Source organism: Sus scrofa, chromosome 13, assembly GCF_054392235.1.
Source record: "Sus scrofa isolate SSC_HxYL_T2T_F1_AM1 chromosome 13, Sscrofa_HxYL_maternal_Yorkshire_Landrace_v2.0, whole genome shotgun sequence".
In the NCBI taxonomy this organism is placed as follows: Eukaryota; Metazoa; Chordata; class Mammalia; order Artiodactyla; family Suidae; genus Sus; species Sus scrofa.
In genome coordinates this window covers 86,493,507-86,521,131 of record NC_139395.1, presented here as the reverse complement: position 1 = coordinate 86,521,131, position 27,625 = coordinate 86,493,507, and the positions used below count along the sequence as shown (strand labels likewise).

The 27,625-nt window shown below is 50.7% G+C and overlaps 2 protein-coding genes across 6 annotated transcripts in view; one reads left to right on the top strand and one right to left on the bottom strand.

The window, feature by feature from the left end:
- Nucleotides 1–237: 237 nt before the first annotated feature.
- Nucleotides 238–23,542, bottom strand: COPG1 (COPI coat complex subunit gamma 1). 2 transcript variants are annotated; one of them, XR_014823886.1, is made up of 24 exons: nucleotides 23,404–23,542; nucleotides 22,530–22,582; nucleotides 21,999–22,079; nucleotides 21,530–21,601; nucleotides 21,269–21,348; nucleotides 20,159–20,234; nucleotides 19,823–19,915; nucleotides 19,339–19,425; nucleotides 17,944–18,101; nucleotides 17,721–17,854; nucleotides 15,503–15,570; nucleotides 15,144–15,332; nucleotides 13,442–13,537; nucleotides 10,747–10,990; nucleotides 10,234–10,309; nucleotides 9,641–9,744; nucleotides 9,167–9,292; nucleotides 8,901–8,969; nucleotides 6,366–6,508; nucleotides 5,955–6,126; nucleotides 5,268–5,525; nucleotides 3,069–3,207; nucleotides 2,439–2,537; nucleotides 238–755 (listed from the first exon to the last, which is right to left on the bottom strand). XR_014823886.1 is itself a non-coding variant. In XM_021069417.2 (24 exons), exons 1-24 carry the CDS (start codon nucleotides 23,438–23,440, stop codon nucleotides 625–627), a joined length of 2,625 nt encoding a protein of 874 aa, XP_020925076.2. In that variant the 5' UTR covers nucleotides 23,441–23,542; the 3' UTR covers nucleotides 238–624. The 2 variants fall into 2 exon arrangements, 1 of the variants encoding a protein (XP_020925076.2); XM_021069417.2 differs by having other exon boundaries at nucleotides 5,268–5,365.
- A 65-nt stretch (nucleotides 23,543–23,607) lies between these two features.
- CNBP (CCHC-type zinc finger nucleic acid binding protein) overlaps nucleotides 23,608–27,625 on the top strand; it is a 72,626-nt gene continuing 68,608 nt past the window's right edge. For 2 of the 4 annotated variants that reach the window (XM_021069428.2, XM_021069421.2), the window contains exon 1: nucleotides 23,608–24,253. The gene's annotated coding sequence lies outside the window, so the exon portion shown is untranslated. The remainder of the gene's footprint in view (nucleotides 24,254–27,625) is intronic. The other 2 variants (XM_084989661.1, XM_021069419.2) reach the window with 1 other exon arrangement.

Genomic DNA, 27,625 nt, shown 5'->3' with positions numbered 1-27,625 from the left:
AACCATGAGGCTGCAGCTTTGATCCCTGCCCTCGCTCAGTGGGTTAAGGATCCAGCGTTGCCGTGACCTGTGGTGTAGGTCGCAGACGCAGCTCGGATCCCGTGCTGCTGTGGCTCTGGCGAAGGCCGGTGGCTACAGCTCCGATTCAACCCCTAGCCTGGGAACCTCCATATGCCGAAGGAGTGGCCCTAGAAAAGGCAAAAAGACCAAAAGAAAAAAAAAAAGAAATAGCAGTTGTTCAATAAATACATGCTGATTTATTTATAGGAATAAGATGGTTTCTTAGCAGATAGATTCAAGAGGTGGTGTGTGCACTTTATTCACTTGCGATATCCCTTCCCTGGCAGGCACGGCAGCAAGTTCCAGGACAAGATAATGTCACTCTATTTAAAAACTTACCCCCAGCAATCTTGGGGCAGGGGTTAAACCTTAAAAAAAGAAACAAAAACAAAAAAACACACACACACACACAAAACAAAAAACAAAGCCCTCAATGATTCCTAATTGGTTTGAATACAGAGGCTTGGAAAGGAGTTTCCGACGGTTCACGAGGAAGGTGTGACTTCCACATAGTATCACAGGGCAATGGGGAGGGTAGAAGTAGGGCCCAGGCAGGCAGGTGCCTTAGCCCACAGATGCCAAGACGATGTCTACTGGCAGCTCTTCTGAACTCCTGGCGGTCACCTGCATCGTTACTGTGTCCAAGAGCAGCAGCCGGGAGCGTACCAGGATGTCATGACCACCCCGGAACACGCCTAGAAGGGAAGAGGGAAGGATGGGTGTGTAAGGCAGAAGGGGACCTCAGAGCTAGGCTGAGGGGCACTTGCTGCAGCTGATGGAGGCAGCTCTGGAAGGTGAGAGGGGGGTGGGCCTGGATGCAGGAGTGCTGGTTGAAATCCCTAAGTGAGGGCCTGAGGCTGTCACTTGACTTCTGAGCTGTAGCACCCTGAACCATTCTACTAACGATATTTCAAACTTAGCCAAGCTCAAATGAATTAACGGACACAAACGGCTTGTGCTGATGTCATAGAAGCTCTCACACGCTGGCAGAATCTGAGAGCACAGACAAAGGGACAGCCCCATCATGACAAAACCACACAGCAGGTGTCTGCAGCACCCAGGGGGCTGGACTGCTTCCCTGTGGCCAGAAATGATGGTTTGGGGGCTGTCAGCTGTGAGCAGGGCACTGAAGCACGGCTACTTCCTAACCCTGTTTATAAACGCTCAGAAAAAAAAAACTTCCTCTTGTTCACTGTTTTAGGTGTGACTGCTGTATTGCCCCCTTTTAAACAAAGGGTCGTTATCCTTCAGAGAAGCATACAAATCAGAAACATTTACATAGAGAATGTCTATAGATGGAATTTGCTCTAAAATAATCTGGGGGTGGAGAATGAGGACAGATAGAAATGGCTGTTTATTGCTGAAGCTGGAGGATGAGTACACAGGGGTTCAATTTTCATGCATATTTGAAAATTTCCCTGATAAATGCTTAAAGTCCCATTCCTATTGGAAAAGACCAACCAACCCAGAACATTAGATAAAGGATATGAAAACAATTCACAGAACAGGAAATACATACGGCACTTCATGCTTGAGGAGATGCGTGACTTCATTCAATACACAAGAAATATAAAATGAAACTACACCGAGCCACCATTCTTTACACTTGGCACAAATCATCAAGTTTGATAACACACTGCGTTGTCCACAGTGTGAGAGGAAAGGCCTACAGTTCTTTCAGAAGGCAACTGGAAATATCTACCAAAAGGAAATATGCACTTTGACCTGGTAATGCCTTGGGAAACTTACCCTCCAAATATCCTCAGTGCACGAATGCAAAATAAAGTGTGTGTGTATACAGGTATGTATGTGATTATTCACTGCAACATAGTCTGAAAAGCCTGAAACACCATAAACGTTCATCAGCACAGCCTGGCTCTGCAAGGCAGGTCCATCCATACAATGGAACAATCGTTAGCTACAGCTTAGGATGATAATAAAGCTCTGGAGATAGAGGGTGGTGATGGTTGCACAACAATGTGAATGTATTTAATGCCACTAAAATGAACACCTAAAAATGTTTAAAATGGTAAATGTTATGTTATGCTTAAAAAAAGAAAAAAATACATAACATGGCATAACAACAACAAAAAAAGAATGAGGAAGCTCTGAGTATTGATAGGGAAACCTTCCAAGATGCAATGTCAAGTGGAGAACAACATATACACCATTCATATATAAACACATGAGTTAAAAAAGGGGAAAGCACACATGTGCATTTTTACATCTGTGTGCTCAAAGGAAGGGTACAGTGGCACCCTTTCTAAGGTCACAGCGGTTGCTGGCCTGAAGGGAACCTGAGTGAGTGGCAGCAAGAGCTCGGAGGGGGGCGTGGAGATGTGGGGGCTCCTAGGCCTTCCCACCCAGAATGCGCTTACCAGCCAGGAGCAGCGTGTGAGTATTCTTGTTATCTGGCACTTTGTCTGATCTCTCACAAGGGTGCATTCCTAAGAATTTCACAATATTGCCCACGGCCTCTGTAGGGAGAAATCCCAGTGTTATTTTTAAAAAATTTTTTTTTTCTTTTTGCTTTTTCTAGGGCTGCTTCCGGCTGCATATGGAGGTTCTCAGGCTGGGGGTATAATTGGAGCTGTAGCTGCCAGCCTACACCACAGCTCACAGCAATGCGGGATCCAAGCAGCATCTGCGACCTACACCACAGCTCATGGCAACGCCAGATCCTTAACCCACTGATCGAGGCCAGGGATCAAACCCAAAACCTCATGGTTCCTGGTCGGATTCATTAACCACTGTGCCACGGCGGGAACTCCCAGAAATCCCAGTGTTATTAAGACCCTCATCTCATCTTCCCTTTGTGCCACCACCTCTCTCCCAACCCTAACCCCCCTCTGAGTGGCCTTTAATGAAGAGGCACCTGAACTCTGTGCTCTAGACCCGGCCCTGGATCTCTGGGGCATAGGGGCAGAGAGGGGGGAAGAGGAGCCCCTTCACAAGAGCCAAGGGTCTTTGGAAGCAAGTAAGCCAGGTGAAGCATTGCCAGGATTTACCTTCTAGTGTCTTGATGGTAGATAAGGTGAATGTCTCCTCCTTCTCAAATTCATCCCCTACCTCATCCCAGGCCGCCTCAAAGTTCAGCTTCATGACCTTTTGGATGTGATCGGCGATAGTGACTTCCAGATCTTCCAGCTGGGCAGAGGGAGGAGCATGTTGGGTGCAGAGGTCCAGGGGAGAGCAGCCCTCCCCTGCACATCTCTGCCCGCCCCCCCCCACCCCTTCCTGCAGCACATCTGGCAGGTGATTGCTAGGTAGCACACTGTGCCAGGCCTGGGAGAAGCAGCAACCTGACCGGCTCCTCTCTGAAAGGTGCCCACAGCCAAGTGGGGTCCCCTCAGTGGATAACACCCTGACCCAAGTTCAGACATCCCATCCATGCCCTGTCAGTACCTATGACGACTTGGTGCCAGGACCTCCTTGGCAGCTGCTCAAGTCCTTTACATAAAGTGGTTCATAACCTACACACATCCTTCCCCAAACTTTTGAGTCATCTCTAGATTACCTATAATACTTGACACAATGTAGCCTTATGTAAATAGCTGTAAATACAGTGCAAACGCTATGTAAGTAGGTGCCTTGTGCAGCAAATTTAAGTATCACTTTCTGGAACTTTCTGGAACCTCCACACCCTCAACCCTGAATATCTTCTGTTTGTGGTTGGCTGAATTTGTGAAGCAGAACCAGGATATAGGGTGCAGTCTCACCTCTGGCTGTCAGCTGAGAGGTCACACCCTTCTGAAGGCTGCCTAGATGCAGTGTCAGACTGTGGAGGAGGGACCACTCAGGGAGCCCTTCCTCCTAGGACCCTGCAGATACCCCCACCCTATCTCAGCTGTGTCCTCCCCCGGGCCTGACATGTAACATTGCCTCTACCTTGGTCTAGATGCACAGAAAAGTTCCCATTCATTCACCCAACAGCTCCTCCCTGAGCCCCGACTTCCAAGAGCATCTAAGGTAAGCAGGACTCAGCTCCCGCAGCAGAAGCAAGGCCTCGGACCCAGCTCCCATGGGAGCTCGCTTGGGCCAGTTCCTGCCCTTAGGTCGCTGCCGGCCCAGGGAAGGCCTGTCCTCAACAGTGCATCTGGGAGGACACAAGTGAATGTCAGTGGCATTCCAGTGACCGTCCCTCTGACCTGAGGGCTGCAGTCTCCACCCCAGGCTGAGCAGCAGGGTCAGCCTGCAGATGGCGCTGAGCCACTGCAACACAGGCAAACCCAGAAGGAACCAGCACTCACTCCCATTCTGCTCAGCAGGCTGGGACTGGAAGGGCCCCTCCAGTGCCCAAAAGGGTGGCCTGGCAGATGTAAGCTCATCCAGTTTCTCTACAAAGCAGTCTGACAATATGAATCAAAATGTCTTAAAATCATGCTTAGTCTTTGACCCAATTATTCTACTTCTAGCACTCTATACTAAGAAGATAACCTGAAATGCAGATAAAAATTTGAACCCAAAGGGATGTTTAATGCAATATTTAAAAGCCGTGAGAATCACAAATGCCCAACATTAAAGGAATACGAGGGCAAGTGAGTTAGGCTATGTCAATGTGAGGAAATACTTTAAAGTTATTAAAAATTGTGAATATGAAGTATTTGTAAAGACAGGAACGTATACTATGTTTTTAAGTGAACACAGGAAGACCTATAATGTATAGAATGACCTCAATGATACAACTCCTCTCCCCCAACTATTCCCAAGGATTATGGGTAATGTCTTCCTATTTGTTCATACTGTTTTTCTTTTCTTTCCTTTTCTTTTTTTTTTTTTTGGCTTTTTAGGGCCGCACCCTCAGCATATAGAGATTCCCAGGCTAGGGGTCTAATCGGAGCTACAGCTGCCAGCCTACGCCACAGCCACAGCAATGTGGGATCTGAGCCGTGTCTGCGACCTACACCACAGCTCACAGCAACGCCGGATCCTTAACCTACTGAGTGAGGCCAGGGATCAAACCCGAAACCTCATGGTTCCTAGTCGGATTCGTTAACTACTGCGCCACTACAAGGACTCCTGTTTATACTGTTTTTGTATTACCCGGATTTTCTTCATACACACTTTTTTTTTTTTAAGAAAAAAACAAAAAACAAAAACAACCCAAACCCCCAACTCTTTCAAAGAAAGCTGTAAAGCCAAAAGCAGTGAGAAAATGCTTGAAGGCTGGCTACCCCCTCCTGCAGCCTCCATGCCCTGGTTCTTACCACATACTCGTCTTCATATCCCTCGTCATCAGTCTCCCCAGTGGTAGGGTCACAGTCCTTGACAGTGAACTTCATCATGCAGCTGAACGTGCAGGCCACTGTGGAGAAGAAATCTGGGTGTCAGCGGGGTCCTCTGCAGCCCTCCAGGCTTTGGCTACAAGTCCACTAGCGGCACAGGCCTCCCAGGCCCACTGATGTGGACAGAGGCCACCAGATTCAGAAGGCAGGAGAGTCGGGTCATGGCCCTGAGGGTGTCCCCTGGGGGAAGGAAGAGAGGAGGGCAGGATGCTACAGGATGGCTACATCCACACAGCAGCCACAGTCCCACTGTCCCAGGCCTGAAAAAGCACCAAGTTTCTTCTGAGGACTGAACCCAGGATGGCTGCTCCCCTTGTGCTCTTTCAGGTACAAGGAGGGTGCTATGGTTTGAGGACCGGACAGACCTGAGCTCTGCCTCCCATCAACACACGAACTCACACAAGACATGGATCTCAAGTCTCAACTTCCTCCTCTATGACTAGGGACAGCACTCCTGCTTTTCAGGTAGGAAAAGCCCTTGGACTCAGTCGTCCTCCCTCTCCTGAAGACTCCATCAAGGAGCTGAAGCTCTGACAGCACCAGCCACCCACCCCATCTCAACCCCATGGGCCCCCAAGTGGCCAAGGAGGCATCAGCAGCGGGGCTCACCTGCAGTGGGGTCTTCCTTGGGCAGTGCCACCAGTGTGTAGCAGGTCCCAGGCTGGTTGTAAGGGAGGCTCCGGGCAGGAACGTAGCACAGTACCTCATAGGCCTCGGTGGGCTCCATCTGCACGGTGACATTCTCCAGGGTTTGGTCGTTCAGTGTGTTCGTGCAGTCAAACTGGACAGAGAGCAGAGGGGTTGCTGACATGCTGCTCTGGCCACCCCTGCTGCAGGGGTGGGGCCGGGAGGTCCTGCCTCTCACCCGGGAGCCACCCTGACCCCCATCCTGCCCTGCTGCCCAGGTGCCCTGTCTCTATGCTAATAGTCAGGAGACAGAGGTCCCAGGTCACAGATCCAGAGACAGCAGCTGGTGACAGATGCAGCCACTGGGTGTGGGGTTCCAGGACCCCTGCTCACCTGGAACACCATGTGGTTGGTGAAGGTGTGCTTGGTGCAGCGGATGACATACTCTGTCTCTGACTCGGTGAGAGCCACGGGCTCAGGCGAGGACTTGAAGAGGGGCCCCAGCCCCTGGAACTCGGGCACTGCCGCCAGCTGCTCTGAAACCCACAGGCCACACGTCATTCCAAGACCAACCTGTGACATTTCCACTCAAGCCTCATGCCCAGCCCTCAAGTCTCCCACCCACTCAAGTGCACATTAACAACCGGTCAAACCTGGGTGTGTGCTCACCTAACTCTGCTCATGCTGTCCCACCTATACAGATATAGTCCTCCCCGCTGTCCCGAAAGATGGCAGAGCAACAAAAGGACTGGGAGACCCAGTCCTGGGACAGGTCCACATGGACACTCCCTCAACCTTAGAAGCTCAGCAAGGATGCTTAAAAGGGGGACTTGGGAAAAGGACTAAGAGGGGGCGGATGTTGTGATGGCCATAGAACCAGGCAGAGAACAAACTGGTCTCAGACACATGTCAGTTATGATGAGTGGCCCAAAAAGAGATGCTTCAGATTCTGAGTCTTGCAACAAACCTAACTCAGTCTCGACAGTGCATGTCTGACCAGGCCTCACCCTATATCCCATAGCCAGGTTCCAGCCCTGGCGTGCCCAGCAGACCGTGGCATCTGGCAGCTGTCCCTGTCTTACGGCGGGGTACAGTTCCTCAAAGGGTGATCTCAACTCACCTGTGTCAGAACTACCTGGGGCTAGGGGCTTGTTCACAACTCAGACTCTCGGACACATCCCAGATCTGCTATGAAAATCTCTGGATCCGGGGCCTAGGAATCTGCACTTCTAACAAGTTTTCTCAGCTGACTCTGACATACACTGGAGGATCGATACTCAAGATTTTCAACTTCTCTTCCCAGTTAAACTAAACTCTGTAAGGACAGGAACTGTGCCCTCAGACCAGGGACAGATGTCTTGCACTGGACTTAGTAAGTGTTCAGTTCCATGTTTCAGGGACAGAGAGAGAAAACAGACATTATTATTATTTTGCTTTCTTGCCCAACCGAGAGGCAGCCTATGTAACTGCTTTAGCCCTCTTTAGCCTAAAGGACCATGTCCAGTGAATACAGGTAATAAAAAGCCCAGCAAGAGCCAGCTTGGATATATGACCATCAGCCACCAGAGTGCCTTCTATGGCATTTCACTGGGCATCGAGTTTCTGGACCTGACTCTTTCTACCCTGGGGGATTCTGCTGGTAGGTCCAAGTTAATGCCTCTGAGTTTCAGACTCTTCATCGATAAAATAGAAACAACCATCTTGTCCACATGGTTGTGAAGATGAATGAGGCAATAAATGTCATAATCTAGCAAAGTTCCTGGAATGTAGAATGGGATCAATAAATAAATGTTAAGCTTTGGAAGGCTGTTTCCAAATGCAGTTGAGGCCTCGAAAGAGGCTTTGAAGGAGTCTCCCTCAGAGGGCATGGCCAAACAGCAGCCTCGAGACATGCATGAGCAACTTCCCAGGAGCCGAGCTACTTCCTAGGAGTTGTGCACGTTCCCTCACTTTACAGATATGATTATGGTGGATCCTGAGGCGGGAGTGTTACCCGTGATTATCTGGGGGCCCAATGTGCTCACAAGGGTCTGTGTGAGAGGGAGGCTGAAGGGCAGAGCTAGGGATGTGTAAAGAGGTTGTGCTACTGGAAAGGAATGCAGGCCGGAAAGAGAGGAGAGCCACGCCTCCCCTTGGAGCCTCCCGAGGGTGCCCAGCACCACCAGCAGGCAACTGGTGCTTCTGACTTCAGTGCGAGACAGTAAGTTTGCATTGTGCAGAGCCACTAAGTTCACAGTGATGTGTGACAACGGCAAGAGAGAAGGAATGCAGAAGGAAAAGTTTGGGGTTAGAGTAATCCCAGTCAGCTCTGGATCCTCGTTTTGCTGAATCTCAAAGACAGTATGTTAACAGAAGACAGGGTTCTGGCACGCAATGGAAAAGGTGGGACTTAATGTAAGTCAGTAATAATTGGGAGCCTCCTGTGAGGAAGGAAGGCACGGTGCCAAGCGCTGTGGCAGCAAAGATGTGGAGAACCACATGGAACCATGAAGAGAAGAGATGAGATGAGCTTAGGGGTCAGGGAGGGCGTTGAGAGGGAACAGGGACACACAAGGGCCTTGAAGGGAGGAATTCAGTGGGTGATGAGGTCTGGCAACTAGACACATGGGCTCTCGCCTTAGAAAATGAAGGCGCAGAGGGATAGATGAAAACCTAAAGGAGGCCCTGCAAGACAAGGCAGACGGAAAACACCTGGAACCCAAGAAAAAGTACCAGGGCCCTTGGACTCAGCTGTGCGTATCAGACGTGCTGAGCTGGCATAGACCCTGGAGAACTGAGCCCTAAGAACCCAATAACCTGTGAGAGTCAAACTTGCTGTCTAAATACCAGCCCTCAGGAGCCACCGACGACAGTTCCTACTCTTAGCTCCCCAGAGAAGAGCAGCACCCTAGTCGTGGCCCACAAGCCCCACCGAGCATAGCTCCTCACCTTGGAAGATTTCTTGCCGGGTGGCTGCCACCTTCTCAGGCTGCTTGGCTGCTGTGATGGGCGTGCTTTCTGCAGGAGCAAATGGCACAGTGACCAACAATCAACAACAGCAGTTAATGGGGCCGGGGGCAGGGCAGTGGTCGTTGCTCTGGGATTGCAATCCCCACCCCAGGCTGACTCCCCTCCTCACACAGCCCCATCCATCCTGGACAGGTTTAGCAGCCAATGCAAGGAGGGCCTCTGAAAGCATGACAGGTGTTACTAACCTGTTCTCTGCTCTGCCATGGGCGTGGTGGCCAGGGGCACAGACTTGAGGTCAAAAGGTTTTTCTGACGGTTCCAGTGTGTACTGCTGCAGAGCCCTCTCCAGACCAGGGATGGACACCGTCAGACCTAGAGGCCAGAAGGAAGATGGGCACCAGGAATCCCCAGGGGAGGCCGAGGTCCAGGGTCTAGGCAGCGCAGCCCTGATAACAGCATATGAGCCTGAGCCTCCACTTTCTCATATCCTCCTCCTTCACAGGACTGATGGGGCAGGAAAGGACACCAAGTAGGACGTACAAAGATAACATGCTGTGTGAATGGAGGCTGTAATTACCAACTAGCATTTCATTTCACTGGGCTGTTTCCACCCCCATGGGTCCCCTGAAGTCACAGAGACACTCTGCAAGTGCCTGAAAGCCCAGGGAGGGTGCCTGGAGCTCTGGGAGGAGCTGCATCAGAGGCGGCCAGGAAGCTCACCATTTAGGATGTAGCCAGCATTAAGGGCCTTCTGCTTCTGCTCCAGGACATTGAGATAGAAGGTGGCTCGGTCCCTCACTTCATTGTCATCATCCATCACACACCTGTGGCCAGAACACAAGGTTTTCCTGAGATCCCCAGGGGTGACAGGTGGGCTGCTGCAGGGGTGATGAGGAAGCAGTTCTCTTTCTTTTCTAATTGTAATTATTTTTTTGGTTTTTTCAGGGCTGCACCCAAGGCATATGGAGGTTGCCAGGGTAGAAGTCGACTTGGATCTGAGCCGTGTCTGTGACCTACATCACAGCTCACAGCAATGCCAGATCCTCAACACACTGCGTGAGGCCAGGGATCCAACACGCAACCTCATGGTTCCTAGTCAGATTCGTTTCTGCTGTGCCATGATGGGAACTCCTGGGTGGAGGGCTTTTTTTATGACATTGTTTTTTCATGCTTTTATATGTTTCCATTTTTTCCTACAATCAATAGTTGTGCATGTATAATTTCTCCCCTTTTTTAGTTAAAAAGAGACAAAGGAAAGCCACCTGGGCTGAAAGGAACACTGGTGTCCATCAGGCCCCCAGGCCTAGACTCACCTCTTCAGCAACACCAAGATACTGGGTAACATCTCTTCATTCTGAGCTCCAAACTTGGCCAGAGCACTCACAGCTCCTGTGGTTATGAAGTAAAAACCATTTACTTCTAGTGGTTGGAATAAGCTGTCCTGAGCCAAGCAGTTCCCAGCTGGGAGGCCCAACCCACCACCATGCAGCATGTGGCTTCAGTGATCTTGGCACCATCCGGTCTCAATTCCAGACCCCTTTCAAGAAAGCAGCCCTATTTTCAGGTCCCAAGAGCCCATTTCAGAATTAACTATGAAGAGGCCACAAAAGCTGCTTTCAACTCCTATGTGCAAATGGCCTAAGCCAAAAAAAAAATCACTAAGACAAATTACATAGATTAAGGACCAGTCAGCTGGATACCCTCGCAACCAAGGACCTTCCTCCATCAGAGAATGCTGAGCTAGTGAGGCAAGAACATCAGGTCCCTTTGCTGAGGGTCCATGCCAGAGCATGCCAGGAGCCCAAGGGCAGCCTGCTCAGACCCACCTGCTCGGACTTCCTCATGTTCCAAGACCACCCGGTTGTAGATGAAGCGGATGTACTTGGAGGGGTTGTTGGTCTTGGGCCCCTCCTGGCCCAGGAGATGCAGGATGCGGGTAGCCAGCACTGTGAACTCGCAGTCCTCAATGAACTCGCACAGGTGGGACAGCCCTGTCTCCTTGCTCTCAGCGTTCTCCTCAATGATGCTGATGATACAGTCCACGATGGCCCGCTTATACTCAAAGCCGCCCTGCAGTGTGAGGGGGCAGTTGAGCACAGAGGCTGCTTTGGACGCAGGCGGTGGGGCCCAGAGCCAGGCCAGCACCAGGCACAGGACCTGGAGGTAAGGGCCTGGCTCTTGGAGCCTGTACCTCCCTTCTGTGTCAAACAAAAGGCTCAGATGGAATCTCGCTGGGGCCCTTCCAGATCTAGCAGTGGATGGTTTAACAGAACTATCTGGGCTCTTAATTTTCTTCCCAACTTTGAGATTAAAGCAGAACAGGTGGTGCAGATGCTGGGGATGGGGGGGGATTTAGGGCTGAATGGAAGCAGAGTTTAGTTCTGGAAATTGAACTGCACACCAAGGCCAATGTACTCAACAATAATGACCCACACACTTAGAGTTAAGATGGTTAATTTTTGTAATGTATTTTATGATAATTTTTAAAAAGGGCAGAATAGGGCAGTGGAGAGTCAAAGATCCCCGGCAGTCAAATCTATACTTTGCTATCTACAGACTTGAACAACAGAAGTAGTAACTGAGGAGTTCCCATTGTGGTGCAGTGGTTAACGAATCCGACTAGGAACCATGAGGTTGCGGGTTCGGTCTCTGCCCTTGCTCAGTGGGTTAAGGATCCGGCGTTGCCATGAGCTGTGGTGTAGGTTGCAGACGTGGCTCGGATCCTGTGTTACTGTGGCTCTGGCGTAGGCCAGTGGCTACAGCTCCGATTGGACCCCTAGCCTGGGAACCTCCATATGCCGCGGGAGCGGCCCAAAGAAATAGCAAAAAGACAAAAAAAAAAAAAAAAAAAGTAGTAACTGAGATGCCTCTAGGTGCCAGACCCAGGCAACAGGCAGCAGACTAGATGGAAACTGAGGGGCAGTGGACAGTGCCTGCCCATGCTTCAGCTTAGTACTGCCAGATCTTAGAGGTTTTTCACAAGAAACTGGAGATCTATTGTGGTGGTTTTCTCGATTTTTAAGTAATGGTTACTAATTCAAAATGTATAAAATTTTGGAGTTCCCATTGTGGTTCATAGTGTTAGGAACCTGACTAGTGTCCGTGAGGATGTGGGTTTGATCCCTGGCTTCACTAAGCGAGTTAAGGATCTGGCTGGTGTTGCTGTGAGCTGTGGTGTAGGTCACAGACATAGCTCAGATCTGGCGTTGCTGTGGCTGTGGTGTAGGCCGGCAGCTGCAGCTCTGATTCGACCCCTAGCCTGGGAGCTTCCATGTGTCTTAAGTGCGGCCCTAAAAAGTGAAAGAAAAAAAAATCATAAATCTTTGTACAATCCAAGAAAAACTTGTCTGTGGGTCAAATCTGGCCTCTGTTCTCAGATTAGTTTCTGCTTGATGGCTACGGTAGGTTACTTTCCTTGTCTGAGCCTCAGACCTTCCTAATAAGGACCATGAGGGTGCTTATCTCACAGGTTATTTTGAAGAAGACACACGCTCTGTGAACTGCAGTGAGTGTGTGTGTGTCCGTGTGCCCGTGCATGCACCACATTTCAGTAAGGCTGTTCAGGGAGCAAGTGCACTAGTTGCAGGATTAGCTTGGCAGCCCGGTTGCTAGGTAACTGCATCAAGGCTTTGCCGGCAGCTGCGAGCAGCCGACTCGCCCTCTGCCAAGCGACAGACCCATTTCTACACAACAAGGTCTCAGTGTCTGAAGGGCCATGCTCTAACAAGTGAAGCTCTCACCTTAACTCTAATATGGAACCACGTATTGTCCAGGAAGGCAGGGAGGTCCTGGAGAAAATCATGGGCTTTGGAGCCAGACAGACCTCGTTCAGATCTTGGCTCAGACACTTACTGACCAGGTGACCACAGGCATGTGGTCTCAGATTCTTACCTGTTATAAGGATCACACAATCGTTTTGGCTGTGTAGGATTCCACAATGCTGGGCCTCAGGTGAGGTCCCCTAAGCCCCGCTCCCCTCTTATATTCCTGAGAACCTCAAAGACATTCAAGCCAAAATGTTCCCCCATTGCCTTGGTCCAAGGGCCCATCTGGGGCTGGGGCAAAGGGCCACCAAATATCTGGGGACCAGGAAACTCTGCTTTTGCTCCTCTGAATTAACTGCTTTTGTTGACGCAATCAAGAAAGGTGGTACAAACAATGTCACACCATTAGCCTCAGTTTCCCAAGATACTGCCTGGAGCTCCTGAATATTTCTACTAGACAGGATACCAAGCGGGACACGGTTTCTTGTCTTCTGCACAAGCACCGCCTGGAACAGCTGCTGGGGCTTTAAAGCCAGAGTGGCTGTCATTAGTTATTCCTGTAATCACAGTAGCTGGCACACTTCATACTGTTAATCCAGGAGGAGTTTAAAGGGCCGTGGGCACCAGGAAACCAGCTGGTTAACAGGCTGATCTGGGTACCCCCCGAGAACAGGCTGGATATGGAGCCAGCAGCCAGGCCACTCCCCACACAGGAGACCTGGTGAGCCCTGGTGAGCCCCTAGGGCCCTGCTCTTACCTCCTCCCGCAGCATGGAGAATAGGAAGTTCATGAGGACAGCGTGTTTGCGCGGGTACTTCTGACACAGAGCACTGATGGCCTGGACAACCACCACCTACAGCAGACAAACATGAGAGAGGCCCTGCCACCTGGGTTGGTTATTTAGTTCGCCAAGTGCCAGAAGAGTCCTTCCTTAAGTGTGGCCAGGCCCTAGGGGTAACACAGGTGGGGGCCACTCCATCCCTACCTTCAGGGGGCAGGTAGTCCCGAGCCCACCCTAGCAGAATGGCCCGTGCAACAGTCCCAAGGCCCCTGATGCAGACCCTGGGTCCTCCTGACTTCCTGTCTACTCAGACTCAAGGCAAGCAGCAAGCCCCTTTCATCCCTCCTCCTTGATGACCAGCCCTCACCCTGTCCTGCAGTCTCTTCAGCAACCTTATCTTCTTCTGTGCTTTTAACCCCCTCTTCTATGCCAACTCCCAAAGCTTCGCCTCAGTCTGAGTTCAAAGACCAGTGTTTCCAAATGTTTACACACACATTCATCCAGTGCCCACAGCACCTAGATCCATGCTGCGTCACTGCCATCGCCTCCCCTCTCCCTGACTTGACCCTTTCCTCCTTCCCCAAATGGATCCACAGCACCACTGACCTGAGCTAGGAGTCTCCTCCCTCAGCCCTCAAAGCACCCCTGCCTTCTGTTTCTAGCCTGCAGTGACCACCACTGCTCTTCCCAATGCCCATGGCCAAGGTACAGGCCTGCTACCCTCCAGCTGCATTGGAAGAATCGCTCTGACACACCAGCCTCTGCATCATTCCATGCTCCGGGGCACTCTTGTAATCCACTGGCAGAGATTACTCCTGCTTCCTTTGTGTAATCCATGCTGTACCATTATCCACACTAGACTGTAATCATTCCTTTACCCTCTCCAACAACACACTGCGTGATCCCATTTATGTAAAGTTGTAAAATACTGCAATTAAATAAATTGAGAGCAGGGGTTGGAGATGGGAGGAGGGAACCGGGTAGCCAGGCAGGGGCACACAAGAGTCTTCTGGTGACATTCTAGTTGAGTATCTTATATCTTGGTTGTGGTGGTGATTTTGCAAAGCTATACAATGTGGCAAAGTGCAGTGTTTCACACACATACGTGTACACGTAAAACTAGTGCCTAAAAACAGACCATGCGGAGGCTGGCTGACCCTGTCCTGTGGTGGGGGGGCATTGGAGGAAGGAGCTGGGGGAGGGGACATGAGAACTCTCAGTCCATTTCTTTGTGATCTTTTGGGAATTATTTGAAAATAAGTTTAAAGAGTACTACAAAAACCCTCTCTAGTACCTTCCTTAAAATCACAACTGTATCTCGACTGCCAGGTGGTCTGGCCCTGCCTGATCCACTTCATTGCCCCCCACTGGCCCCGACACACCCAACCCAACAGACTCCCTGCCTCTTCTCCTCTATCTTTGGCACGCCTGCCCTCCTGGACCAGCTCCTCTGGGAACCCTTCCCACAGAGTCTTCCCCACTGCACTACAACGTTGGAAATGACCTTGTCTATGGCAGCCATGTTCATTACTTCCCTCCCCGCCCCTTCCGAGAGCAAGCTCAGGAGAGCAGGCACCTGTCTGTCCCTGCTATGGCCCCTTTCAAAACTCTATGCAGCATATAGTAAGCGCACAATAAACACTTAAGGTCTTAAAAAACTGGTCTGGGCACTGTGGACCTTGAACTCATCTGAGATTTCTGACATGAATGAGGAGATTTGCTTCATGAGGCGGTCGATACTGCCCTCGCTGCCCGTCTTGAGAAGGGTGGTGATGGCCAGCGTGGCAATGCTGCGGTTTGAGTCTGTAACCAGATTCTCCAGGTCCAGGTTGCAGGCTGTTACTGCTGATGGATGCTTCATGGCGACCTGCTCCAGAGGGAAAGAGATGAAGCAGACGGGGCCAGGTCTACAGAAGGCCTCCCGTCACTTCTCAGGTCCCTCGGGGGAGCTCACGCCACCACCAGGATGTGTACCCACGGAGCTAGAGAACACTTCCCCAGCCCATTCTGCACCCCTGCCCCATCCCCAGAACTCACCTTATTGAGGGTACGGACAGCAGCGTAACGGAGTGCGGCCTTGGGGGAGCTGCAGAAAAGCTGGAGCACTGCAGGGAGACAGACACCACTGCCAGGCTGCCCTCTGCTTGGCAGCTGAGAAAACCCACGGTGGCTCCAGGCCGGAGCATGCAAGGGCCCTGAGGCCATTCAGACCCAAGCTCTTTGGTCTCCTGTGGGCAGAGCCACCAGGGCTATGTGGACCCAGCAGGAGTCCCTGAATCCCTCAGGGTGCCCAGCGACTCCACACACCCCACCAAGCAGTTCCTATTATTGTCTCCACTTAACAGATGCAGAAGCTGAGGCACAAATGAGCAAAGTAGCTGAAGTAACTCCAGCAGCCAGGAAGTGCCAGAATCAGGCTGGACATTCAGGACTGCCTGCCCTGAAGCCACGCCCGGTGAAGCTGGCCTGCATGCCTCTCCCAGGGTATACAGGACTCAGAAGAGCTCCCCTGGTCCAGTCCCCTCAGATGTCTTGGCTTTAGGAAGCTCAGCTCCATCCTGTACTCGCTGGAGCAGTGAAGGTGACTGCTGTTCTCTGCACCATGTTCCTCCTCACAACTTGACTTTTATTCTCTTACACTTAATTTTCCTTAAAATAACACCCCCCCCTTTTGCTTTTTAGGGTTGCACCCATGGCAGATGGAAGTTCCCAGGCTAAGCGTCAAATTGCAGCTGCAGCTGCTGGCCTACACCATAGCAACGAGGGATTTGAGCCACATCTGCAACCTACACCACAGGTCACAGCAACACTGGATCCCCAACCCACTGAACAAGGCCAGGGATCAAACCTGCATCCTCACAGATACTAGTCAGAATCATTTCTGCTGTGCCACAATAGGAATACCCCCACCCCCTTTTGGGCTGTGCCCGTGGCATATATAAATTCCCAGGCCAGGGACTGAACCCTTGCCACAGCAGTGACCAGAAACACTGAAGTGACAACACCTTATCCTTAACCTGCCATGCCACCAGGGTACTCCTAAATAACCCTTATTTTGAAAACTCTCTGTTATCTGACTTTCATTATTCTGGAAATAGGAGAAATATGAAGAAAACAAAGAAATGTTCAAACCAATGAATGAACTCAAGAGTTCTTTTTTTTTTTTTTGTCCTTTTACGGCCTTACCCACGGCATATGGAGGTTTCCAAGCTAGGGGGTCTAATCAGAGCTGTAGCCGCCAGCCTACGCCACAGCCATAGCAACGCTAGATCCAAGCCGCGTCTGCGACCTACACCACAGCTCACAGCAATGACGGATCCTTAACCTACCCAGCAAGGCCAGGAATCGAACCCACAACCTCATGGTTCCTAGTCGGATTCATTTCCGCTGCACTACAATGGGAACTCCTCACTTAGTTCTTTGGCTTTGCCCAGGAAGAGAGGGTTCTCTCTCCAAACCAGAAGCCCATCTCCCCATCTGACCAGCGTTAGCACTGCATCAGGGACAGCAACTTGGTTTTCAGCGGGTTTGTCCTGGGACACTCAACCCTTCTCTCCCCACTTCGTCTAACCTCTCAAAGCACCACTTTCTAGTACTTAACCCACCACCATGTGCCCACCACTCTGACCAGCAGTGCGATCTCAACATGCAGCCAAAGTCCTGTCCCACCAAGGTGCTAGTTACTCAATAATCCGACCAGCAACAATGGGATGCCCGGCAGATTCTTTTGCACAAGCGCTCAGAGCACTGGCGCCATGTGCATCATGTGGCCAGGCACTGTTTGAGGCCATCTGTGTAGATGACTTAAGTGTACTGCCTGCCACAACCCTGTAACTGGCACAATCCCCATCCGCCATGCAGGGAAGGATAGCCAACCTGCCCAGGCCCACCCAGCTGCTCCAAGACAGAGTCAGGACTCCAACCTGGGTAGCAGGCTCACGTCCAAATCGGACTGACTCCTCTGGGTGGCTCAGGCCTCAGTGAGCATGCCCTGGCTTCACTTCGTTCCCCCACCAGGCCCATTCCCACAGCCAGCCAGCCCCAGGCTGCAGAGGGCAGATGAACCTCACCTCTGCCACTTGCCAGAGCCTGACCCCCAAACATGAGGGGCCCAGGCAGCAGGAGTAGGCACTTACCCTTAACCCTGGCCTATAGCCTAATAGAGGGCATTTCCTTTCCTTCCCACAACCCCCAGCCCAGTGCCTAGTGCCCAGCAGACACAGAGAGTGGGGCTGGGGTTGGGGTGTCCGCTTACCTGACACAGCTGGGGCCAGCTCCTTGGCACTACAGCCTGGCAGGTTGACAATGGCTGAGGCAGCTTCATACACCACCATCTCATGCTTGTTGCGCAGGCAGCTCTCGATGAAGTCGAACAGTGGGCTGTCTCGGCTACAGAACAACAGGTGGCAAGAGGAAGCTGGGGGGGGTCACCCGGGAGAAGGCCAAGGTTGGGTAGGCGGGGCAGACTGAGCCACTACCTGCCGTCCTCCTCCTCCAGCTGCCGGCTAGCCACTCGGATCATCATGCAGTAGGCGAAGGGGGATTTGAGGCCGTGCCGTGTGAACTTGCTGATCATCTTGCTGACGGCCAGGCGGTCGTTCTTCCGCACGTGGTACAGGAGCCCCAGTGCATGGTACTGGCAGGCAGGAGGGGCAGCAGACCAGGGCACATAAGGCCAGGTTTCTAAGATCGGCTTCGGGGCCGCTACCTCAGAGGCTGGGTGCAGACCACGCCCACCAAACCACCTGAGCCTCTGCAGTCCCTGTCCACCGCCCCTCCGCAAGCCCGATTTCAGCAGTGAGTGCAGAGGGAACAACAGATGCCACATAGATGAGAGGATGAGAGGAGAACAGGTGTCTCTGAAGAAAGAGCAAGTGGGAGCCAGCCCTCCATACCCCAGGAGGAAGGAACTCTACCCCCACCACCTGGCCCTGGCACGGGCGGCTGCTGGCAAAGCAAGGCCTAGGGGCATAAGGCCGTTACTTCCTGTCTCCTCTGCTCTTTTCTGACTCTTCTCCAGAGGGGCATTGTCTCTGAGCTGGGAGTGTTTGAGGGCACCAGTTGGCCTAGAGACAAGACCCAGCCCCAAGGGCAAGGAGACAGGAAGAGAGGACCACACAGGGGCCTGTAAGTTAAGTGCCACTCAAGCAGAGGCACAGGGGCCCTCATTTAACCCACACCTTTGCGAAGGAGGGGCTCTCATTCCCATCTTACTGAGGCTTGGAGTTAAGGAAGCCGAAGAGCATCCATAAGGATGTGGGTTCAATCCCTGGCCTCGCTCAGTGTGTTAAGAATCCAGTGTTGCCATGAACTGTGGTGCAGGTCGCAGACACAGATCTGGCATTGCTGTGGCTGTGACGTAGGCCAGCAGCTGTAGCTCCAATTGGACCCCTAGCCTGGGAACCTCTATGTGCCACAGGTGTGGCCCTAAAAAGAGAAAAAAGACTCAAAAACAAAACTGAGGCCCATGGAGATAAAGGGATTCCTGGGCTAAGCCACTGAAGAAGAGTTAAGCACAAGAAAGCCCCACCAGCGTGTTTCCATGCATCACCAACAAAGCCAGCTGGGCCAAGACCCTCTTCCGCCCGGGGCCACGTCTGCTACATCACACACTCCAAAACAACACTCAGCTAGTTTTCAAAATACTTGAATGTTTCAACACCACACCTGGCAAAGCCTAGGAGCCACCCCCACCCCTGCACATGGTGCCCTTGATTTTTCCCCCAAACCCCCCAAATCTCCTCACAACAACAAAGGGATCGAAGCCTGCTCTGGCCAGAGCCACCAGGATTTCCATGGTGTGAGCTCACCCTGCCTGGCCAGCACTGCGCCATCTAAGTATGTGAAGTCCCACTACTCTGCCCACAGCTCACCTGGACCATGATGTTGTCACTGGAAGCCGCCTCCTGGGCCTCATTTACCCAGCGCTTGACCACGTCAAAGCTGCACTTGAGCAGGTGCTGTGGGCACAGGGCACACTGAGAAACTGGCAGGAGGGGGCTCAGCTATCATGCCCGGCCCGCCTTATAGCTCAGCAGGGCCCTGGGTCTTCCCTCAGGCACAGTTCTGGGCCCCTCCGTTATTCTCTGAGAAATGCACAAACCCGGGGTGGCTCCTACCCTCACCATCCCTGCTATGGTAGATGTCCTGCCAAACCCAAACCCCCCAAGGGATGGGTCAAGGCCACTGTCCAGCTGGCCCCTCCATCCACTCAGAGTCTCTTGGGGAGCTCCTCACTGAGAAGGGGCAGGACTCTCAGATCTGGGGATACTAAACCTTATGGGGTTTTTTGGAAAGCAACTGGATGTTTGTTCAGTATCCCAACCCACTCCCATGGCCCAGCCCCATGGGACCCACCAGGGAAGACACCAGGGCAGAGCTGGAGACGCTGGGCACCTTGTCCACAATAGCCTGCTTCATGTAGCGCTCGATGGCCTGCAGCATGGTGCTCTGGTGGGACAAGGGGTGGGGCAGGAGGCAACCTGTCAATCCCAGCCACCCTCAGGAGCACAGGGCACAGTGTGAGGAGGAGTGGGGACCCTGTGTGTCTCCTGTGTTCCTGAGCCCCTAGAACCCCCATCACCTGGCTGGGCCATCTGTTCAGAAGCCAGGGACAAGCTAAAGCACACGAAGGATGAGACCCAGAGGCGACTGAGCCGGGAAAAGAGAACAGCTCAGGTGTGGGAGACTCACGTCTGTGATCTGGCAGAGGGCACGCACGGCTGGACCACGGTAGTTATCTTCCTTCCCAGTCATGTCCTTGGTCAGACTGCAGGGGAGAAGGTGCTGTCCACATGCAGGGGCCAGACCCAGGCCTGTTCCCCTGGCCTGCACCTGGCCCACCACCCCCAGCTCCGACACCACACTCCAGTCTCCTGACCAGCATCTGGCATTGTTCATCCTTCAAGCCAAACTTCACACAGCAGAGAGATTTTCATAAAATTCAAAACTGACCGGGTCACTCCCTGCTTTGATTAAAACTTTCTGAGGCTTCTTATTGCCATCACCACCAAGCAAAAACTCATTAACAGGAGTCCCCAAAGAGCCATGTTCTCTCCCCTCAGGCTTTGGCACCTGCATTTCCCCTGCCTGGAACCCACCCCCCACCTCTGTCCCGATATTTTTCACTCATTCTTCAGGACTCCACTCAGTTCCAGGAGGCCTTTCCTGCCCAAAACTCAAGCTGGATATCCTCCAGCCCTTGTACATCCCCAAGGTCTTCCTAAAGGTTATTTCTCTAAATTCTGGGGATGCAAAGGCCATGTCTGTCATGTTTGCTGTTCTATTCCCAGAATTACACACAGTGGCTGGCAGACACTCAGTACATATTTTCTAAATGAAAGTACAACATCCCTCCAAACTACAGCAAGAAGAAATAAGAGCGCTGAGCCCAGCTCTTACAGGCAAGGATTATATTCTAGGCACATCTGTCCCTTGCATCACTCAGCCTAACACTCAGTGGGCAAACCAGTACTTAGCAAGTCTGTCTGTCTGCCTCATGCATCCTTTATGTCTAATCTTTCTGCATCCTCTCTGGTACTCACTGGACTCTGTGAAAGCTCCAAACTGCCTCAGTCAACAAAGAGAAATCAAAGGAAGGAAAAGTGTTTGCCTAAGTTAAAGCCAGAGAATTAAAAGGGAAACCGCCCACCCTGGAAGCTGTTATGGTGGGCAGGGTAACTGAAGGACAAGGGAGACAGGAGAGGAAAGGTGGAAAGGGCACTGCCGATATGTCAAACTCAAGCCTCAGCTCATGAGAAGATGGCCTGTGGCAGTGGACTGCATCACAGACCTCTGACTTGCCTGCTGGTGACGATGATGACATCCTCTGCGATGCAGGACATCTCCTTGATGGTTAAGTAGCACATCCGACGGAGAGTGGGCTGGGCAAGAGATGCAAAAAGCCCTCTGACCCCAACTCAGTATGAGCACCAGGGTTAGGACAAGAAAATGCCAATTAAGACAGAGGCAGCCTCGGTGACTGGGGGGCCAGCTTTCCTTGGCCCTCCCACCACCTTGTCCCAGCTGCTCCCTTTGGAGGAGAGCAGGGGTGGGGGCACTTACATCATTGGACTGAAAAAGTTTGGTCATGGCAAAGAAGGCTTCAGTTGCTTCAGTGGTCCCCAGGTGCTCCCCCTGTTGTAATGAAGAAAGAGGTCTCAGCTTGGCACAGATGGGTCAGAAGGCTCTTCCTGCCAGATCAGCCCTGGTTATATCCTCAGATCCTGCACAGGCTCCATGAAGAGCAACACAGGAGGAATTCCCCGATGTCACAGCACATTAAGGATCTGGCACTGTCACTGCAGCGGCTTGAGTCAAGGGTTCAATCTCTGGCCTGGGAACTTTCACATGCCATGGGCACAGCCAAAACATAAAACAACAACAACAACAACAACAAAACCCAGTAACACATCAGAGGTAGATGCTGAGGGTATCTAGAGCTAGGCTGCTGGCTACAAGCACAAATGGGCCGTGCAACTCCCCGACATATACCCAGCACTGTTTTCCCCACCCCCAAGCCTCACCCTGTTACCTGGTTTATGAGGTAAAGGATCTTGGTGAGGATGTGGGCACATTTCCGAGGGTTGACGGGGGTTTCATTAAACACACGGGCCTAAGAAGAAGCAACCAAGAAAGACTACGATCTTCTAGTTCAATTTCTTTCCCTTCCATGACTACCCTCAAACACATTCAAGATTGGAGAAGTCCCAGGTAAATAGACACACTGGCCAGGTAACCTAATTTTCATAAGAAAGAGTTTTGTTTTGCTTTTTTCTTAATTCATTTATTAACAACTCCTGAAATTTTCCATATTAGCTGGTGATGTGCTTACTTAATGACTAACAGATACTTATAAAATAACTGGAAGGAGAAATGAAGACAAACAACAAAAAAAAGATAACCATAATGAACTCTCTCCAGGAACAAAGTTTCCCTGTTTTTCCAAGAACAGGTTTTTTTCCCCTACTGTTCTTTAAACCAGAACTTTGAATGTGTTAGTATTTTGATCACTCTGAGTGTGGACATTTATGATGGAAGGGACAGGGGAGCAAATAACACTTGCCTCCTGGAGCACTGCACTCTTCTCGAGGTGCTGGAATGGGTTGGAACCTCCACCTATTGTCAGAGAACAGAGAGGACTGAGTACAGGTTGCGACTCTGAATTTCAAAATTCTCCCAGTCGCAATCAAGGGAAAGATGTCGCACTGTCCATCCAATGAAGTACCAACTTCTCAGAATGGCAATCACAACCTGCCAATAGATCCTGCCACTCTCCTGCAAGGGGGTTCCTGCCACTGCAAACCACTTCACCCAGCAGCCCTGCACAGTCCTCCTGTGCCTCTCATAGTGCCATATTTTCATTTATGCAATTGGTACTTAACCGGGTCCCTACTACGGGTGGGACCACCATCTCCCAGTGATTAGAATTTCTCCATAGCAGGTGTTATGCTTGTAAGTTATACAAGTGATTATTTGACTGATATCTGTCTCCACCACTATGTCTGTGACCTATCTAACATTCCCGACTTGGGCACTGAGTGTGTCACTTGCTCTACTGCAGTGACAGGGCACTGAAAAGGGCCTGGCTCCTCAGACCACGTCCCAGTGCAGCCAGCACTAACGCAGCCCCAGCGAACCCTCAGAGAAGCACTGTTTTCCCCACCCGGCCCCTCCTTGGACAGAAGGGGAAACTGAGGCCCAGAGAAGCGAGTGACCCGTCCAAGGTCACTCAGAGAATCGTGGCTGGAGCTTCCGAGTGCAAGGCAATGGAGCATGCTCAGGCTCTCCGAGGCCTGTTGCTGACCCGCGACGGACCTCACAGAAGCCGCTGTTCCTCCCTGGGCCTCGGGGCAGGACAGAGGCCCCAAAGGGGGCCCGGTGGGGAGGGTGCTGGGAGTCTGCGCGGTCAGGCCTCCCCCGGGTCTGGCCCCCCTCACCCGATTCCTCGTCCTTCTTGTCGAATTTCTTCAGCATGGTGGTGCCGGCGGGAGCGCGAAACAGCACTCACAGAGGGACCCTGCAGCTGGCAGCGACAGTCCGGTAGCAGTTCAGCTCCAGCCACTTCCGGCTGGCCACGTCGCCCGGCGCTATGCGCAGGCGCACTCCGCGATCTGCGCATGCTCACGTGCCGCCGCCGCGTCGGGCGTTAACCCCGTCCCTGCTGGGGAGAAGCCGGGGCTAAAACTCCGGACCTTACGGCCTCCTCCGCTTATAGACGTCCACGCCTCACCGCCTGGTGGCGCGAGTTTAAACGGACTCCCAGAGGCGAGGCCCTAGCACGCTGGCAGGAGAGGAGGCCCACCTCCGAGATGCTACATGTCTTGTCACTTTCTCCGGTAGGCCTGCCAGCCTCACCTCACTTTCAGCCCCATTCCCGGCCGGATTTTTCTGCCTAGCCCGAATGGTCGTCCAAGACACTATATTCTATTCGTCCTTGATTGCTCTTTTACTCCCTGCCGTGGATGATGTTGGCGCACGGTACATGCTCAGTAAATTGTTGCTTGAAATAACGCATGAAGTGGCTCTTACAATTCACCTTTGCGCACCGCGCTCACACCTGCTCCAGGTGCGAACCATTTGGTACCGCGTTAACTTCCAGGGATCTAACTAAACTGAGATCTACTTATCTACTGCGCAGCAACTTCAATGTGCTCTTTCAATCTTCGAGTATTTTGCCAGCACCTATTGGATGCGTCGCCTAGCGCTGGGGACTGGAAGGGACTGGAAGGGAAAACACGGCGCCCCGGGTCACTCTCCGCGGATCTGTGAGGACACTCCCGGGCCAAGGTCAGGACTTGCGCGGCGGCGGGCAGAAGTCGGCTGGCCGGAGGGGCGGTGTGGAGGGAACCTAGATGAGCCCGGGCGGGGGTCCAGGTCCCTGGGGTGGGGGCGGTTAGGGCGGGGCCCCCAGGTGATGGGGAGGGGTCAACCTCTGGGTCTGGCATTGCAGAGGCTGAGGCTCCTGGCTGGACGCAGCGGAGTGACGGGGTAGCGCGGCGAGGGAAGTGCGAGTCTTGCACCAAAAATTGTAAAGAGCCAGAAAGATGAGCAAAATCTTTAACCTCTAACCCCACCCCTTGTCCGTAGAAAATTCTCAAGAGTTAAGTTGCCCACTGCAGCAGTTTGCAGCGAAATAATCGGAAACACCCTAAATGTCCAGCAATAAGTGGATGATTAAGGGAATTGTAGGACGTCCATCGGATGCTGTCATCCACATAATTTATAAAGGGATATTTCTGATGACTTGTGAGGCAGTATCCAAGCTTCTTATATAAAGTGAGACATCAAAAGGGAAAAGCAAGGTGTAAAAGAGTTCATAGTTAAGGTTAAATAAACATGGCTCGTGATTAAAAACCAGAAAAGAACCCCAGAGATTTGGATTGTTAAAAAGATGAAATATAGATGAATTGTGTTGAGTTAAAATATCCTTTCAGAGTGTGATATGAATTCTGTAAAATCACATACCAAGGAAAATTTTTATAATACTAATTTTTACAATGAGAATTGTGTGTTGTGACTCCAGCTCTGTGTATAAGCTAATATATAATTATAGGGTTTTATTGTTTTTTTTTTTAACTGTAATGTACATTCTTCATGATAATTGTTAAGTCCTTTGTAGAAACAGAGTACAGAAAGTATAGGAGCAATTAGGGAACTCTGAATAAGATTTGTAAATTGGATAATAGCAATATCCTGATTGTGATAATATTTTTTATTAATTTTACTAGTTTTTAAAAAATTGAGGTATAATCCTCATACCTTAATGTTACCCTTTTATAAGCGTACAGTTCAATGATTCTTAGTATATTCAAAAGGCTACACCCATTACCACTAATTCCAGAACATTCTCCATCCCTCACTCCTCCCCCCCAACCATTGATCCGTTTTCTGTCTGTACGCATTTGCCTATTCTGGATATTTCATGTAAATAGAATCATGCATTGTATGACCTTTTGTGTATCTGGCTTCTTTTACTTAGCATAGTGTTTTCCAGGTCCATCCACATCATAACATGAATCGGTACTTCACTCTTGTTAATTGCTAAATAATATTCCATTTTACGGATACATATACATTTTGTTTATCCATTCACCAGTTAAAGGACACTTGAGTTGTTTCCACTTTTTTACCTCTGTAGATAATGCTGTTATGAACATTTGTGTATAAATTTTTGTGACATGTTTTCTCTTGAGTAGATACCTAAGAGTAGAAATGCTGGTGGTGTGATAACTCTGTTTAACTTTTTGAGAAACTGCCTGATTTCCAAAGCATCTGCCCCATTAAATTTTCCCATGAGCAGTGTATTAAAGGTTGTAATTTCTCCATCCTCAACCACACTTATTGTCTTTGTGTTTTAGCAATTATAGTGGCTGTGAAGCGGTATGTCATTGTGGTTTTGATTTGCATTTCCCTGATGGCTAGTAACATTGAGCATCTTTTCAGATACTTTTGGCCATTTGTACACCTTCTTTGAAGAAATGTCTGTTCGAATCCCATGCCCATTTTTAAATTGAGCTATCTTTTTTATCAAAGAGTTATGAGTTCTTTATATTGTATGGATACTAGACCCTTATTAAATGTGTGATTTGTGGAGTTCCTGTCGTTGCTCAGCAGAAATGAATCTGACTAGCATCCATGAGGACACAAGTTCAATCCCTGGCCTTGCTCAGTGGGTTAAGGATCTGGCGTTGCCCTGAGCTGTGGTGTAGGTCACAGACAAGGCTTGGATCCTGCGTTGCTGTGGCTGTGGTGTAGGCTGGCAGCTACAGCTCCGATTCAACCCCTAGCCTGAGAACCTCCATATGCCTCAGAAAAAAAAAGTATGACTTGCAAATACTTTCTTCCATTCTGTAGGTTGTCTTTTTACTTTGTCATGTCCTTTGAAACACAAAAAAAGCTTTTTACTTTGGTGAGGTCCAATTTATCTGTTTTTCTTTCTTATGTTTTTAGTGTCATATATTAAGAAATCATTCTTTCTTTTTTTATTTTTTTAGGGCCACACCCATGGCATATGGAAGTTCCCAGGCTAGGGATTGAATTGGAGGCGTAGTTGCCGGCCTACACCAGAGCCACAGCAATGCCAGATCCTTTAACCCATTGAGCGAGGCCAGGGATCAAACCTACATCCTCATGGATACTACTCTGATTTGTTACTGCTGAGCCACAACTCCTAAGAAATCATTCTTAATCCAAGGTCCTGAAGATTTATCCCTCTGTTTTCTTCTAAGAGTTTTATAGTTTTACCTCTTACATTTAGGTCTTGGCCACTTTTGAATTTGTTTTGTATAAGGTAGGGGTCCACCTTCGTTCTTTTGCTTGTGGACACCCACTGTCACAACACTGTTTGTTGAAAAGACTAGCCTCTCTGCCACTGAATTGTGTTAGCACTTTTGTCATAAAACTATTGATCATAAATGTGTGGGTTTATTTCCAGACTCAATTGTATCCCTTTGATCTATGTTTTGTAAGATGTTACCATTAGGGGAAATGGGGCCAGGGGTACAAATGCGCTTTCTGTATTTTTTTTTTTTTTTGTCTTTTTGCTATTTCTTGGGCCGCTCCCGCGGCATATGGAGGTTCCCAGGCTAGGAGTCTAATCGGAGCTGTAGCTACTGGCCTACGCCAGAGCCACAGCAACGTGGGATCCGAGCCGCGTCTGCAACCTACACCACAGCTCACGGCAACGCCGGATCGTTAACCCACTGAGCAAGGGCAGGGACCGAACCCGCAACCTCATGGTTCCTAGTCGGATTCGTTAACCACTGCGCCACGACGGGAACTCCCCGCTTTCTGTATTATATCTTACAACTGCAGGTGAATCTTTTGGCTGCAACTGTAGCATACAGAAGTTCCCAGGCTAGGGATCAAACCTGTGCCACAGGAATGGGCTGTGCCACAGCAGTGGCAACATGAGATCCTTAACCACTAGGCCACCAGGGAACTCCTACAATTACTCTAATAAATATTTAATTTCTTAAAAAGCAGGGATTATTTTTATGGTACTTTCTCACCACCCCCACCCCAACCCTATACCTACCCTGAACTAGAAAAGAATTTCCCCAGCCTTCCTCTGAGGTGCCCACTCTTGCCCTCCAGGTGGCACCAATTCTCTCTTTTTTGGAAGCCACAGCAGAAGAGGCTCTGCCAAGGCCTCTCTCC

Bases quoted from the DNA above. Each gene is read 5' to 3' on its own strand.
- COPG1 (XM_021069417.2), bottom strand. From the start codon at position 23,440: ATGCTGAAGAAATTCGACAAGAAGGACGAGGAATCGG. The intron at 21,602-21,998 runs GTAACAGGGTGA...TCATTACAACAG, and splicing joins TCCTTTACCTCATAAACCAG to GGGGAGCACCTGGGGACCAC. The intron at 21,349-21,529 runs GTAAGTGCCCCC...TCTCTTGCCCAG, and splicing joins AACTTTTTCAGTCCAATGAT to CCCACTCTCCGTCGGATGTG.